The sequence below is a fragment of the Vidua chalybeata genome, chromosome 17 (genome assembly GCF_026979565.1).
Source record: "Vidua chalybeata isolate OUT-0048 chromosome 17, bVidCha1 merged haplotype, whole genome shotgun sequence".
NCBI classification, from domain to species: Eukaryota; Metazoa; Chordata; class Aves; order Passeriformes; family Viduidae; genus Vidua; species Vidua chalybeata.
In genome coordinates, this window is record NC_071546.1 from 7,879,044 (window position 1) to 7,894,819 (window position 15,776).

The 15,776-nt window shown below is 61.2% G+C and overlaps 2 protein-coding genes across 5 annotated transcripts; one reads left to right on the plus strand and one right to left on the minus strand.

The window, feature by feature from the left end:
* Nucleotides 1–422: 422 nt before the first annotated feature.
* SNPH (syntaphilin) lies at nt 423–13,319 on the plus strand. 3 transcript variants are annotated; one of them, XM_053958304.1, is made up of 6 exons: nt 423–511; nt 653–710; nt 7,202–7,580; nt 8,028–8,228; nt 9,734–9,883; nt 10,713–13,319. In XM_053958304.1, exons 3-6 carry the CDS (start codon nt 7,285–7,287, stop codon nt 11,848–11,850), a joined length of 1,785 nt encoding a protein of 594 aa, XP_053814279.1. In that variant the 5' UTR covers nt 423–511; nt 653–710; nt 7,202–7,284; the 3' UTR covers nt 11,851–13,319. The 3 variants fall into 3 exon arrangements, with proteins under 3 accessions (XP_053814279.1, XP_053814277.1, XP_053814278.1); XM_053958302.1 differs by lacking the exon at nt 423–511 and having other exon boundaries at nt 659–710; nt 7,202–7,278; XM_053958303.1 differs by lacking the exon at nt 423–511 and having other exon boundaries at nt 659–710; nt 7,202–7,278; nt 8,127–8,228.
* On the minus strand, nt 13,189–15,776 carry SDCBP2 (syndecan binding protein 2). Of its 2 annotated transcripts, none has more exons than XM_053958306.1 (8): nt 15,475–15,776; nt 15,278–15,353; nt 14,935–15,011; nt 14,605–14,766; nt 14,171–14,346; nt 13,931–14,102; nt 13,714–13,805; nt 13,189–13,629 (listed from the first exon to the last, which is right to left on the minus strand). In XM_053958306.1, the coding sequence occupies exons 1-8, from the start codon at nt 15,526–15,528 to the stop codon at nt 13,575–13,577; spliced, it is 864 nt and encodes a 287-aa protein (XP_053814281.1). In that variant the 5' UTR covers nt 15,529–15,776; the 3' UTR covers nt 13,189–13,574. The 2 variants fall into 2 exon arrangements, with proteins under 2 accessions (XP_053814281.1, XP_053814280.1); XM_053958305.1 differs by having other exon boundaries at nt 14,935–15,038.

Consider the following 15,776-nt stretch of genomic DNA (forward strand, 5'->3'; position numbering starts at 1 on the left):
GCGTCACTAATTAGAGGCAGGGATCTCCTCAGAGCTGGACTGCTTTAAATGAAAACTCCAACGCTGGGGGGACTCCAAGGGCCGCGTGGCCGCAGCGCGGGGCTGCCCCGGCTCCCCTCTCCTCTTCCTCCTCCTCCTCCGGGGTTACGCGGGGCGAGGAGCCCAGGGCACACCCGGCCCGCGGGGCTTCGCAGACGGGGAGGGACCCCAAAACCCGGTTGGTTTCTTTTTTTTGAGATTGTTGTGCCGCTCCGGCAGAGGGGAGTTGCCATAGAAACGGGGGGAAACCCGGCGGGGGGAGGCACCCGCGGCGCCGTCGCTTTAAGATCGCAGAGGAGGGAGCAAATTACGCAGCTGCACGGCTCATCCCTCCCTCCCTCCCTCCCTCCCTTCTCCATCCATCTTTCCCTCCCTCCCTTCGCCATCCCTCCCTCCTCCATCCCTCCCTCATCCCTCCCTCATCCCTCCAGCGTTCCCGGCCGCCCCGCCGCACCCATGGAGGCCGGCGCAGGTGATGGAGGCGGGGGAGGGCGCGGAGTGCGGGGTGGGGCGGGGGGCACCGCACCGGGCACCGCATCGGGTACCCCACCGGGTACCCCACCGGGCCCCGCGCCGCCGCCGCTCACCGTCCGCTCTCTCCCTTCCCCGGCAGGTCGCTGAGCCCCGAACCCCGGCGCTGCCGCCCCCGACATCGGCGGGGCCCCGCGCAGGTGAGCGGTGCGGGGCGCGGTGCGGGGGGCGCGGTGCGGGGCCCCGCGGCCGCCGTGACTCATCCCTTTCTGGCTGCAGATTCGGGGTGGGGGGAGGCGGGGGGCGCAGCCGTGTCTGCCAGCGCCGCTCCGCATCGGGGGGCCGGGAGCGGGTGGGGGGGTTCCCGGGGCACAGGGTGCTCGGGGCGGGTCACGCATCGGGCCCGCAGCACACCCGCATTGCGTGTGCCAAACCCCCGCGGCACACACCAGACCCGTACTGCTGCACCAGAGCCCACGGCATGCGCTGGACCCCCATGGCACGCACTGCACCCATGTCTGATTTATCAGACCCATATCTTATGTACCCTGACCCACCTGGACCCCCCCCCCACACCCACCGGTCCTGCTTCACAGCCCTGGACCCATGTGACTTACACTAGACCCACAGAGCAGCATCAGCCACGCATTGCACTCACCAAACCTGCACTGCACTCGCCAGACCCACATTTCAAGTACCTGACCCACTTCACGTGCACCAGTCCCTTCCTGCACACCCCAGACCCACATTACACACACCAGACCCTCCCTGCATGCCCCAGTCCTTCATCACACCAGACCTGTATCTCATTGCACCAGACCCTTGTCACACGCATCAGACCCTCCCTGCAAGCACCAGAGCCTCACGGCACACCCCAGACCCACATCTCATGCACCAGACCCTCCCTGCATCCTCCAATCCCATGTCACATGGATCAGACCCACATCACATGCACCAGACCGTCCCTGCACACCCCAAACCCTCCCTGCACGCCCCAAAACCACATCTCATCCACCACACTCTCCTTTCAAGCGCCAGCCCCACATCTGCTCGTGCAGCATCTCAAAGTGTCTCCAGCACCATGGAGTGTTGCAGGAGCTGGGGCTGCTCTGCAGTTGTCATTTTATTATTTAATGGCTTCATGCTCCATCTCCAAAGGGACACAGGAACACCCAAGCGGGTTGATGAGGCGGGTGCTCTGTTCTCTCCTCCCCACAAGGTCAGCGCTGTGGCTGTCGCACAGAACCCACTGCTGGGTGCCTGTTCTGCTTATAAAATCCCAGTGTTCCCACCCTCTCTGGGCAACAGGCACGTTGTGCTATGACCGTGTGCCAGAAGATGCAAATCCTGGTGTCCAGGGGTCCCAGGGTGGGGGTCAGAGGGGCAGTGTCTGTGCTCCCATCTCGGAAGTGCTGCAGCGGGCTGAGGCGGGAGATGTGGTGTGTGGTTAAAGTGGGCCATTCCAGCGGTGTGGAGACCAGGGCTAATCCCCCGGCACCGCCGTCATTCCCAGCCCTGGCTCAAGCTGGATGGTGGTTAGGGGAGACCTGCTTCCGCCGCGCCGAGGCACGGAGGGGAGGCGGAGCTGTTGCACTGGAAGCTGGGTTTGTCTTCCAGGTTTTTGCCTTTGTATCTCAAAGGAGTGGGCTGTTCCTTCTGCTTCACACAGCTCAGCTCGGCTCCTGCCAGAGCACCTCTGCAGGATGGGCTGTGCAGTGGGATGTCACCTCCATCCCATCCTGCTGACATTCCTGGCCTGGGGTGACACCACAGGATCTGCATCCTGGGTGTCCCACTCCTGTTCTCATGCTGCTACAGCACTTGTCATGGAGCTCTTTTCCCATTTCCCTTTGGCTCCAGAGTCCCCAGCGAGAGCCCAGCCTTTGCCCTCTGGTCAAGCACCTTATTTTTAGCTAATGAGGGCTGGGAATTGCCACCTCCCCATTTGGAGTTGCAGCCAGGTCAGCTGGAAAAGTGATGAGCTGCATAACCCGAGCTTTCCAAATGGTGTCTGTTTTCTGTAATCTCTGGATGTCAACTCAGCGTTTTATAACAAACAGAAGAATAAAAGGAGATGTTCCTGCCTTTTGGAATGGGATACAGCCACTCTTAGCAACACTGATTTTTCTGGTGGTGTTACATAAACACCCCATGGGGTTTGTCTCTGCTTGTGCTCCAAGCCCTCAGCTCTGCCCTGAGCTGGATTTAGCAGTGGCTTGGGCAGTGCTGGGTTAGCAGTTGGATTTGAAGGTATTAAAGGTATTTTCCTACCTAAAAGGGTCTGCGATTCCATGATTTCCCTCTGCCTGGGACCCAGGTGAAGCTTTGGGATGAACCCATCTACACTGGAGCAGAGGCTCCCAGCCTCTGGAGATATTGCCACATCCTTGTAATCTTCTTGGAGCAAAAGAAAAGCAATCCCTGTATCCCAAAAATCCCCCATGGCAGGAGGAGGACATAGTCATGAATGTTTGTCCCCAGCTGCCCAGGTGGTGGCCCCAGTGCTGACCCCCTCCTGCACCAGGATTTCTGCCAACCCTGGCTGCTGGATTCTGCTCTTTCCCATTGTGACCCAGCTGTATCCCAGTCCCTTTTCCAGTGCAAGCAGCCCTGGCCTTGCCACTATCCAGGAGCAAGGGCTCTGCCCCACATCAGCTGCTGGTTGTTGGCCACTTCCAGCACTTTGCTTATTTGTAGAGTGTAGGAAAGCAGAGCCCATCTCAGGAAGACAGGGTAGGTCCTTGAGAGCCCTTTTTGTCCCCTGGAAAAACAAAGCTGTGGTTTCCCTCTCTGTGTTCCCTCTGCTTTTAATCTTGTTCATCCTGGGAGGCTGAAGGGGACCCATGGGGACACCACGGCTCCTCTCCCAGGTCTCTGCAGTGGGTGACGCTGCTCTCAGACGCTTGGGCTCAGTGCCACCATTGCAAAAGATTCCTCACACAGGATGTGCCAAGGGAAACACAGGAATCCGGCAGCAGGCAGGATGATGGGAGCCTTGTCAAAGGAAGCAGTGAGCGAGAAATCCAGGGAAATGTGGCGGCTGCTGGCACGGCAGTGTTGTGCTGAGGGTTGACACTGGCAGTGAGCTGCAGGCTCTCACACCTTCTCTCATGTTCCCCGTGGGGATGGGGTGAGCTGGCAGCAGCTGGATCCCTCTGAATCCCACAGAAGCTGAGCTTTGGAAGCTGATGGGAGCAAACTCTTGAGTCTGCAGCCATGAAACCCTCAGAGGAACAAGCTGAGGAACCATTGGAGGCTTCACTGAGCCAGTGATGAGGGTTTCTCCAGAGGTTCGGTGTCCCTGTTTCCCATGTGAGAAACATCTAGGAAGGGCCATTCCCGCCCAGCCAGGTTTGTCCATCACTGGCACAGCCAGGAGATCCAGCAAGGAGTGGGGAAATGGCAGGATTTGAGGCAAAGAAGCATCTCTGTGGGGCAGTGATCCAGCTGAGCCTGGGGAAATCTTCCTCTGGGGCACCAGGCTGAGCCCCCACTCTGGCACTGCTCTGCCATCCATCACTGTCACAGTGTGATCAGTAGTCCAGCAGGAGCTGGGGACCCACCAGAAGATGAGCCCTGTGGTGTCACCCCCCTGGGACAGTGGCAGTGTGGGGAACTTGTCCTGATTCTGCATCCCAGCCCTCTGTGGTGGATCTGCTTTCTCATGCTGCAGCTCCAGCTGTTTCCTTGTCAAGGCCTTTATTTATCAGGAATTCTCCAGGCTAATTCCACTGCATGGAACAAACCCTGGTTCGTGCTATTGTTTGTAAAAGCTCTGCCCTTCTGCTCCACACGTGCTGGGATACTCACAGGGAGTTTTGCTGTCAGCAGCACCAGCAACACGCTGGTCTTTGCAATGGGCAGTGTCCACCCTGCGTTTTAGGGGATTTGCAGGGTGCTGGACCACATGCAGGTGGTTTGCAGGACGATGTCTGGATTTGGTGTAAGTTGGAGTGTTGGACCCTGGCCCATGCTGGCATTCCCAGGTAGGAGGGGTGGACAAAGAGGTGCTGTGCTGAGCAGAGTCCTACTGCTCCCCCCATATGGAGACAAACCAGTGCCCTCCAAGTCACCTTCACCTTGGTCCATGAGTTGTCCTGACCACCCCTGCTGTGGAGACAGGCTGAGAGAGGTGGTAGAGAAGAGAAAGCTCTGATTAGACCTCAAGAGCCTCTTCCAGTGCCTAAAGGGGTTCCAAGAGAGCTGGAAAGAGACTTTGGACAAGGACACAGAGTGGCAAGACACAGGGAATGGCTTCCCACTGACAGAGGGCAGATGGGATACTTGGAAAAAATTCTTCCCTGTGAGGGTGGTGAGGCCCTGGCACAGGTTGCCCAGAGAAGCTGTGGATGCCCCATCCTTGGAAATGTTCAAGGCCAGGTTGGACAGGGCTTGGAGCAACCTGGAATAGTGGAAGGTGTCCCTGCCCATGGCAGAGGGTTGGAATGAGATGGTCTTCAAGGTCCTTTCCAACCCAACCCATTCGGTCTTTTTAAGCCCTAGGAATGCCACCCACTAGACCAGGGTTAATCCTGGATTTCCCCTTGCTTTCCTGGTGGGACTCCATTGCTGCTGCAACTACTCATCCTGGTCCATCTGATGGGGTAATTCTAAGTGCAGATCTGTGATTTCCTCTGCCTTTAGCAGCCACGTTCCACGTGGGGAGGTGTGTGTTCAGCTTTGGTGCTGACTTTGCCCACCCTCCCTCTCCTGGGCTACCTGTGGGCACAGTGAGGCTTCTGGGGAAGGACTGAAGTGGCCCATTGATCCTTTGGGAATAATGACAATTTATTATCACTGATTAAATTCCAGACACCCTGGGTGTTTCGGGAGGCATCAAGGCTTGGTGTGGACACCAGGCAAGTCTGCAGCAGTGGGAGGAGGAGGAGGAAATGAGGTCCCCAGACATGAGGCCAAATCCAGGTGTCCCCACAGAGCCATTCCAGGCTGCGATGCTGGCAGCAGGTGCCTGGGGTGTGGTGTGGGGTGCTCTCAGGAGCCCCGTGTGCTGGACACAAATGTGCCACCTGCAGTGCTGGCACTTGCTGGTGTGAGTGGGGCACAGAGGGACCCCTGCACAGAGCAGTGTGGCATGAGGGTGACCTTGACATGAGTGGGGAAGATCCAGGTACAGCTGAACTGATGATGGGCACCCCTGGGATAATACCAGATACCACTGGACTGCAGGGGAGAGGGTGAGGAATCAGCCCTTTCAAATCTCCCTAAATCCCTGCTCAAGAGCTGTTGGAGTCCAGGCTATGCTGCAGCCCCGCGTGGCACTGCTGGAGGGTGACAGAGAGTCCTGGAGGATGCTCCTGCCAGCCTGAGGCTCTTGGGGGATGCTGATTCACACTGCTGCAGTAGCAGAGCTTGCTGCCCACTTGGGAGCAGTGATCCAGCAGGACAGAACACTGCCTTCCCCTGCCCAGGTCATCTCCAGGCAAATCCGTCCCAGGTGGGAGCAGCAGCATCCCCAAATCCTTCTTGCAATGTCCCAGGGGTGCTGGCACCCCTCTGTCATGGGGCACTGTTCCTGCTGGGACTTGGAACTTCACAGCACCAGTGCTCTGCGATTTTTGGGGATCAGGGAGCAGCAAATCCTGGACAGAGGAGGGACCTGAGCTGGCTAGGGTGGGCTTTGAGGTATCCTGGGGAAAAAAATAACCTGGGGTTGCAAATGTAGAAGGCTGCACTGGGGTGGGCTGGATGTGTCCCCCTTCCTGTTCTGCTTCCCCTGTTGTCCCACTCCTCGCACTCCCCTGGAGCAGGGCCAGCAGCCTGGAGTGTTTCCTGTCACCCATCGATTGTGTGTTGGCAGGTCCCATCTCCTGCATTGCTCTGCCAAAGTCTGAGATAAATGCTGGCATTGTGAATAGGCCTGGGGATGAGGGGCCCCCCATGCTGCCCCCATCCCCGTCGGTCTCTGGCAGTCTGGGGGCACAGTGGGGATCCCAGTGGTGCCACGGGATGCTCGGCAGGATGCGGGTGCTGAGCAGATGCTTCCCTTGCTCCCTCACATCCTGCGTGTGCCCGAGGTGCTGCAAGCCTCTGGATCTGGCCTATTTATTTACAAGAAAGCGGGCTCTGTGTTTCCCTCGGGATTAGCAGCTGCTGCCTCATCATGCAGGGATCTGTTCTTCCTCACCTGATTTCGCTGCTGAATGGGGGATTTGCACTTAATTAAGGAAAAACAGGCACCCAACCCACTGCAGGGACAGCTGCCTGCCTGGGGAGCTCCTTGGCTGGATCAGAGCCCTTGTACCATCTCTGCCCCCAGTAATGCCCCCACTGCAGGCACTCTGTGTCCCTGTGGCATTACCCTGCTTCCTGACAGGGAAGGGGATCTGGGAGCAGGGGGAAGCTTGTCCCATGATGAGAAAGGGGCTCCTGACCATGGCCAGGCACCTGCTCTGCTTCTGATCTGCCTTTCAAATTAGGAACACCCTTGCCCTGTGCCCACAGGATCCCGGTGGGACCACAGGCATGCAGCATTCTGGCATTTCTGGGCTATGGGAGACAAGTGGGGAGCACAGCCCAGATGTGCAGGGCATGCTGTCCTCATCTGTCCCTGTACCCGTGGCCCTGGGGACTGTACGGATACCCTGGTGCCAGGGCTCACCCCACAGGGGCCCCATCTCATCAGGGCCATTTTCCTGCCTTCACCTGCTCTCTCTGTTGCCTTCACCCACAGTTCCCTGTGCCCAGGAGCCGTGGCACCGCGGCCATGTCCGTGCCGGGGAGCAGACGCGCGTCCACAGGATCACGAAGGTGAATATGCTTCAACCTCTGGCCTCGGGACTGGACACCAGCGCCTGCAGCCGGGATGAGACGATCCCCACACCTCCACCACCAGCTGCCACTTCGCAGCACAAACCCCCAGCCCAGCTTTCGGGGGTTTGCATGGCACTGCCCGCTGCACAGCACTTCCCTGTCCGTGCATGCAGCTCCCCGAGTGCTGCACGCCCTGTCCCTCTGTCCGTCTGTGCCACAGCCAGGACCGACCCCTCCGTCCGTCCAGGCGAAGGCAGGCAGTGGTGGAGAGCACTGGGTTGGGGCAGTGAAACTGGGAGGTATGTTAGCCCTTGGAAAATGTCTCCTTGAGCTGAGTGGTAAAGAGAGAAAAAGAGGAAAAAAGCATTTATTCCCCTCCCAATGTCTCCATGACCTGGACTGCCATTATGGAGGTGCAGGCTCAGCGTGGGCAGGGAGAAGAGGCAGAGCTGCCCACGTCTAGGTGATGCTCTGGCAGATGTGGCTGGAGCTATGCTGGGACCGTGCTCCCAGGGGACTCTTATGGGGCTCCCAAGGGCCTTCCAAGGGGATCCCAGGGGTTCCCAAGGTCCTCAGGGTGCAAGGATGCTGTGCCAGCATCCATGGGCTGCCACGCCAGGGAAGGGGGAGCGGGTGGACATCCCCCCCAGCCAGCCTTTGTGCCCGTCGCCATGTCCGTGCAATTTTGATCCCTGCTGTTTGTTTTGTCCTTTTGTCTTGTGTGTTCTCGGTGTGGTGGTTGGCAGTCGCGGGGTTTATGGACGGAGTGGCTTTGCCTCCTTCTTTAAGTCTTCAGCGCCCTCAGCCACTCGGCCTGAGACACAGCCTCTTCTCCCTGCCTCCAGGCGCCCCTCGCCCCCCGGGAGGGACACCTACGGCACCTCCTCGCTGAGCAGCAGCAGCAATTCTGGCTCCTGCAAGGGCAGCGACAGCAGCCCCACCCCAAGGTAACCCATCACCCGTGGCCCCAGGGTGGCTGCTGGGTGCCCCCGGGCAGGGGGAGCAGTCCCCGGTGCTGCCGGTGCCGGTGCCCAGCAGGGACAGGAGCGCAGGGGCCGCTGGAGCGAGGCTGTGCGCTTGGTGTCTGGGGGAGCCGGAGCTGCTGGAGCTGCTGGTGTCTCTTCACAGACCCTCACTACCCTCCTCCTCCAAACCTCTCTGTTGTTGTGTCGTCTCCCTCCCTGTCCCCCCGCCTGCCACCCAGGGATCCCCTGTCCTCTTCCCTCCGTCCTGCTGTGGCTGTGGCTTGCACGCTGCACGCTCCCTCCTGCCACTCCCGCATTCCAAGGAGCACCCGGATCCTTCCAGACCAAAGGCACGAGGGCAAGAGCTTCGCTTCCATCCCCTTGTGTTGCCCGGCAAAGGTTTGGCAAGAGCTGGTGGCCCACTGGCTTCTCACCAGGGAGCTCCGGGTGTGTTCGGGGCACAGCTAGCCCTGAGGTGTGGGATGGGCGCCAGCCTCAGCCCTGCAAGCACAGCAGCCCGAGGTGCACTGCTCATCACCTGCCTGTCCCCTGCCCCCTACCAGCTCCCAGAGGTGGGATCATTCTGGGAGGATCCCAAGGGTGACATGGCGAGCAGGTCCCATGCGTGCTGCGGCCAGGGACAGTGGCCCTCCCGCTGCCATGGGGCATTCCAAGGCATGGATGCTTCTCACACAATGCTTCTGGACATGGCTAAAGGCTGCTGGGCTGATGGACACCATGCAGGGGGGGTTTGGGATGCCTCCTTTCCATTCACAGGGAGTTTGGTCCCCCCACTGCTGTGACAGAGCCACTTGTGCAGCTCCCAGCTCTCCATGTGCCTCCCAGCTTGGCCATGTAGCGCGGTCCTGGTCAGCCCCTGCTCTCTGCACTGTCCCAGGCTTTTTGCCAGAGATGTCACTTCATCTGCCCCAGTGGCAGTGGTGGCATAAGGAGGGTCCAGACGTGCTGGATTCCCTGGCTTGCTCCCCATGGGACAGCCACTATCTCCAGACCTGCTCCATCCCAAACCCTTCCATTCCCCATCTTGTGCCTCCATTTCTGGTGGGGCCAATCCCACCCTGGGGTCTCCATCCCCATGAATTGTTTCCAGGAAGGTCACTCTGGGCACGCAGAGACCTTGGTGGCCCTGGTTCTGCTCATGGCCCAGCAAAGTCCCCAGCACCACAGAGCACTCGGCACCTGACAGCAGCACCGGTGTGTCCAGGAGCTGCACCCACCCACCTGCCAGGGCACAGCACCGAAGCCACCCACCCTGTCTGTCCTGCCAGAGGCACAGCACACAAGACACCCACGCTGCCCTTCTCGGCAGGGCACAGCATCCTCATGCACCCACCCTGCCCCTCCTGCTCGCAGGGCTCCTTTGAGATGTATTATGGGGCTGCACCTCGAGAGCAGGCCTTAGAACCCCTGGGTCAAGCCTGTGCTGCCCCTGGCACTGGCAGTGGGTGACATCTGTGTCCCTGCAGGCGCTCGTCCAAGTACAACCTCTGCAGTGACAACCATGGGATAAAGCCACCGACGCCGGAGCAGTACCTGACACCCCTGCAGCAGAAGGAGGTCTGCATCCGGCACCTGAAGGCTCGCCTGAAGGACACACAGGAGCGGCTGCAGGACAGGTGAGCTCATGGAAGGGTGCCAGCACCAGCCATCGCCACCTGCTGTGGCAGCTCCTGGCTGGGACTGGTCCTTCTGGGTTCTCAGTCCCCCGCATGGCACCTTGTCCTCACGCTTGTGCCCAGGGACTGAGGTCACAGCTGTACCACGGCATTGCTGGCATGTGGGATCTGGCACTGCTGCCTGTCCCAGCTGGGAGCTGCAGATCTGGGGACTCGAGAGCCCCATGTCCCACCTGCAGTGGCTGCGTTCTCCCCTCACCCTGTTTTAAGTCCCTGCCATGCTTCTGCTGAATTTCAGCGTCAGAGGGTGGCTAATCCCCATCTGCTCCTCTCAGGCTTAGGCACGGCCCCGCCGCCGTGCCAGCTGCCATGCGCCCGCCCGGGGCACCTGCCCACCCCCTCTCAGCCCTCAGGAGACCTGGGAGCTGCAGCCTCTCGGGGAGAAGGCTGAGTGTCACTTGCAGGGATCCCTGAGCTCCCACTGCTCCAAACAGTGCTGCCAGGGGGCCCTGAGCATCAGTCCTGAGGGTCCTTGAGCATCAATCCTGAGAGTCCCCGAGTATCACTCCTGGGGCTCCCCAAGCATCCATCCTTGGGGTCCCTGAGTGTCACTTCTGAGGGTCCCGAAGCATCACTCCTGGGGGTCCCTGAACATTGCTCCTGAGGCTCCCTGAGCATCACTCCTGAGGGTCCCTAAACCACTGGATCCATTCCTTGTTCCCAGTTGGGAGTGTTACTGGGTGATCTGGTTGCCAATGCCGGGCACACGAGGACAGGGCTGTCCCTGCAGCCCCCTCAGCGCCGCCGTGGTGCCCTCCCGTCTCCGCAGGGATGCTGAGATCGAGGACCTGAAGACGCAGCTGTCACGGATGCAGGAGGACTGGATCGAGGAGGAGTGCCACCGCGTGGAGGCCCAGCTGGCGCTGAAAGAGGCTCGCAAGGAGATCAAGCAGCTGAAGCAGGTCATCGACACAGTGAAGAACAACCTACTGGAGAAGGACAAAGGCCTCCAGAAGTATTTTGTGGACATTAACATCCAGAACAAGAAGCTGGAGACGCTGCTGCACAGCATGGAGGTGGCACAGAATGGGGCGCTGAAGGAGGAGGGCGCCGGCGAGTCGGCCGGGGGGTCCCCGGCCCGATCCCTCACCCGCAGCTCCACCTACACCAAGCTGAGCGACCAGGGAGCCGGGGACCGCAACGTGGGGGGCTCGCAGACCATCTCGCTGGACGAGGGGGCCGACAGCGGCTTCGTGGGGATGGAGGAGGCTCCGGGCCACACGGACCCGCTGGAGGTGGGGGGTGAGCCCGGCACCCGCCTGCCCCCCAGCAACACCTACGAGAAGGTGCTGGGACTGCGGAGCAGCGTGGAGGCAGGGGTGCAGGCCAGCTGCATGCAGGAGCGGGCCATCCAGACGGACTTCGTGCCCTGCCAGCCCGACCTGGACACCATCCTAGAGAAGGTGATGAAGTCCCAGGCTTGCAGCTTGGGCAGCCCCACCTCCGCCTGGGTCTCTGAAATGGAAGACACGATGCCCGTCCCCGAGCTCGCCAACCCCACCGGGACCACGGACCTGATGGTGGCCGAGCCCGACGCCGCGACGGCGGCTGCCAGTGCCGAGGGTGGTGTCCCCTGCAACCCGGCGGTGCGGCAGCCCCCTAGCGCCAGCCCCTCGGTGGCCATCGCCTGCGTGGCGGAGGAGGAGCTGATGGAGGTGACCGGCTGCGAGACCAACCCTTCCAAGAGCTACTGGAGCCGCCACTTCATCGTGGATCTGCTGGCGGTCGTGGTGCCGGCGGTGCCCACGGTGGCCTGGCTGTGCCGCTCGCAGCGGCGGCAGGGCCAGCCCATCTACAACATCAGCTCGCTGCTGAGGGGCTGCTGCACCGTCGCCCTGCACTCCATCCGCAGGATGGGCTGTCGCCCCGTCGCCAGCCCCGGCCCCGCAGGCACTGCCCAGCCCTGACCCCTCCGACGCCCTCCACCCGCCCCCACGGACCCGACTGCTGATTGTAAAGCTCCGGCGTGGCACTGGCGGGTGGGAAGGGGCCGAGGGGTCTGTGGGCGCATCGAGGTGTGCTGCCCCCCCCCCCCCCCCAGCTTCTGGAGGAGGGAAAGAACCGTTGTTGGAAGAGGGGTGTTGGCACCCAGCGTCACCCCCCGCCGATGGACACCCCTGCCTCTGCCTCTGGCTGCGGGGGGCTGTGGGGCTGCACCCGCCAGGGGGGCTCTCCCTCCATCGCACTTGCTTTTTGTTTGTCCCCGGGTCATCCCCGGGGCCAGCCGTGCCACGGGCGGGTGATGGCGAGGAGCCGCTGGCAGCGTGGAGTGCTGGGGATGCAGCGGTTCCTTGCTCCAGGTGAAGTGTCTGTCTGTGGGCAGGGGGATGGGGGGTTCCTGTCCAGACACAGGGATCAGCTCCGGAGCAGTTCAGGCCAGCCCCCCATTCCCTAGGAGATGCCTCCCCACAGTGGGATGGAACTGGGCTGCAGCTCACGCACGGAGCCCCCCGAGGAAGCCGTGGGCTCTTCCTCCCTTTGCTTTGCACTATATTCACTTTTTTTTGGGTACAGACTGAAGCCCGGCTGTTGAGACTCTGGCTGCCGGGGAGCGGGACCGGGGGCTCCTGCAGTTCTGTCAGCCGCGATGCCGGTGATCCCACCGTGTGCTGGAGCTCGGATGCCTTTGCTGGGGTGCGGGCAGTGCCATGCAGGCAGAGCCAAGCCCTTTGCTGCCCCGGCCCACCCAAACCCCCTCTTTGCTGGCGGCCTCCGGAAAAATGCCTTTTTTTGTTGTTGTTGAAACACAAAGACAGCAAGGATTGCTCAGCGGGGCTGTTGGGGCGCGGGACTTGGGGCTCCCCGGGCGCGCCGCACTCCCACCCCACGAATGTCTGTGGTTTCTTCGTGACTTGAACTAACAGTGTTTCCCCCCAACCCCAACCCAAGCCCACTCCCCCACCCGTGGGTGCCACCAGCCAGGTGCCCTGGCAGCCGGTGATGCTCCACACGCCGATGTCCAGTGGTCCCCAGAGGGGCACGTGCCACATCCTGTGTGCCCCACACTTCCCTGCATCCCCCTTCTGCCTGCTCTGCCTGTGCTGGGGGGCAGTGGAGACAGCACTCTGCCACCAGCACAGCAGCAGGTGCCAGGGGAAGGATGTGGGGAGCAGCAGTGTCCAGGCAGCCGGGGCAGATGTAAGCGGAGCTGGGATATTCGCCTCTCGTGCAATGTATTTGTGGATCTGTGTACACGTCTGTTAGGCTATCCAAAGCTTTGCCAAGAAATAAATGTAACGACTATATTTGAAAGACAAATCTATATAATATATTTTTTAAATACAGAACTGAAAAAGCTGTAACCCCCCCTCTTCTTGTTTCCCCTGTCCTGTACTCGCTCTCTGTGGTGGATGTAATAAATGTCGCTGGGTCTGTGTCTGCTTTGGCTGGAGCCAGCCCTTGGCATCCGCCCTGAGGGGGGTGGCCTAAGCAGGGACACGGGGACAGTGGGACGCTGGTACAGGACATCTGCCCCATCCTTGCTGAGGAGAGGAGGAACCACCCAGCAGCCACCAGACTCTGACGGGATAAGGGGTTTTGTGCTAAAATAGCTCCTTTGGAGGTGCTGTAGGGTCCTCTCAGCAGGCCCTCTGGGCTTCCAGCGTCAGCTCCCAGAACAGCAGCCATGGTGTCACAGGTCAGGGATGGAGTGGTCCATGGATGACTTCACCAGCCCTGATGAGAGCCTGAGCAGAGGGAAGGGAGGTCAGTGGGGGGAACCTGGGGGTCCCTGTGGGGTGTGGGGGTCCTTGCAGCCCCACATTTCTCACCGTTTGACCATGTGCTCGTAGATCACGGTGGGGATGATGGTCAGCGTCACCACGTTCCCAGCCCCTGCCAGCACCTCCGTGAGCTGCTTGTCCTGCAGGAGAGAGAGGGGGGTCCATGGGGTGCCCAGCTTTGCTCAGTATCCCCCTCCCTCCTGGATTCTCTGGCCACATCCTGGACTCCCCAGGCACATCCTGCACCACCAGGGCACAGCCCTACCTTCATGCCGATGACGTTCTGGCCGTTCACCTCGCAGATGCAGTGGTGGGTGAGGAGCCCGTTGCGGGCGGCCGAGCTGTCCTTGGCCAGTGACACAATCTTCCCCTTCTTCACCACGATGCCGATGTGGCCGGTGCTGTCCTTATGCACGGTCACGGTGCGCTGGAAAGGCCTGTGGGGAGAGCACCATCAGTGCTGCCACCGGCACTGCCACCAGCGCTGGTGCCACCACCCACTCACCTGTCCCGCACCACCATGACGATTTTTTCGGGGTTCGCCTTCTTCAGCGCGCGCTGTGCCTTGTCGCTGCTCCAGCCTGCGCAGTTCTTGCCGTCGATCTGCAGCACCTGGTCCCCGAAGCGCAGCCCCACCAGCGCTGCTGGCGAGTTCGCCTTCACCAGCTGCACAAAGATGCCCTGGGGACACGGTGGAGTGGTGGCACAGGGCTGGCACAGGGATCAGTGTCCATGCCATACACCATGGTATGCCATGCCATGCCATCTGCACCCTGCTGTGCTGCGCTGTGGCACGCTGTGACATTTAATGCCGCACACTGCCGTGCCGTGACACACTGCCATGGCACGCTGTGCTCTACTGTCATGCTTGTGCCATGTCACATCGTGCCATGCCACAGTCCCGTGCCATGCCGGCCCCATGCCAGCCCAGCCCCTCACCTGGTCCACATTCTTCAGCTGCAGCCCCGTCTTGCCCCGCTCGTCCTTGCACAGGTGGATCTCCCGCACCCCCGGCTTGATCTCTGCCCGCCGCAGCCCCGCGCTGTTCCCGCTCAGGGGGGCGACCAGCTGGCCTGGGGAGGGCCCGGCGGGGGTCAGTGCCTGCGGGGGAGCTGGGGGTCAGTGGGGACAGGGGGGACACAGGGCCCTGTGCACCTCAGCCCTTGGGAGTGCTGCATCCCTTTCTCAGGCAGGATGAGGCACCAGAGGGACCCCTGTTATGGCACGGGGAGCTACATGGGGCAGGGAGCTGCCAGCCCAGACACCTACGGTGCTGTCCTCCGTGCGCAGGTTCTTCTGGATCTCCTCGCTGGAGAGCGCCAGCCCCATGTAGTTCTCCAGCTCGGCTAGGTTGGGGTACAGCACAGGAGGCTCTGAGGGACATACCGAGGGTGGTCTCAGCTCCTGGGGCCCCCAACCCACAGCCATTGCCCCCTCCACCCCAGGAGCCCCCTGGGACCGTGGGCCAGCAAAAAAAGACCCCAAAATCCCATCCCCAACCCATGCGCTGAGTTGGGGGGGGGTCTCAGCTGAGACACTCCCCCCCCAAATTGAGCATCATTGCCTACCCAGACAGCCCTGCAGAGTGTGAGCTGATCATGTCCCACCTTACCAGTGCCCGAGGTGAGCTTTGGCTTCTCTGTGACCACTGTGGTGGCGGGGGTCCTCACCCCGGCTGCTGCCTGTGCCTGCCAGGAGACAGGGTGCTCAGTGCTGTGCCCCCCACCCTGGGGACCCTCTGAGGTGAGACCCCACAGGGACCCATTGGGGTCTGCCCACCCCTTGTAACACCGCTGAGCTGGCACTGACCTGCAGGACCTGGTGGCCCTTCATGTCCTCCAGGGAGGGGTAGAGTGTTGCCATCGCTGCTGCTGTCTGGGGACAGGGACGGGGCGGTTCAAGGACTGGGTTGCCTCTCTCCAAGCATCCCTCCCAGCCCGTGTACCAGAGATGGGCTGTCACCTGGAGTCTCCAGTGTGACTCAAGGCTATGTCACCAGGGTCATCACCACCACCACTTCCTGGTGGCTGGGACATGGATGGCTGTGTGCCGGGCAGGTCCTGCTCCCCATGTCCACCTGCCCCACAGAGCCATCCCAACACCACCCAGAC

Coding starts and splice junctions, on each gene's coding strand:
- SNPH (XM_053958304.1), top strand. CDS start 7,285: ATGCTTCAACCTCTGGCCTCGGGACTGGACACCAGCGCCTGCAGCCGG. Junction 7,581..8,027: donor TGGGGCAGTGAAACTGGGAG/GTATGTTAGCCC, acceptor GGTGGTTGGCAG/TCGCGGGGTTTATGGACGGA. Junction 9,884..10,712: donor CAGGAGCGGCTGCAGGACAG/GTGAGCTCATGG, acceptor CCGTCTCCGCAG/GGATGCTGAGATCGAGGACC.
- SDCBP2 (XM_053958305.1), bottom strand. CDS start 15,528: ATGGCAACACTCTACCCCTCCCTGGAGGACATGAAGGGCCACCAGGTC. Junction 15,039..15,277: donor AAAGCTCACCTCGGGCACTG/GTAAGGTGGGAC, acceptor TATGTCCCTCAG/AGCCTCCTGTGCTGTACCCC. Junction 13,806..13,930: donor AGAACGTCATCGGCATGAAG/GTAGGGCTGTGC, acceptor TCTCTCCTGCAG/GACAAGCAGCTCACGGAGGT.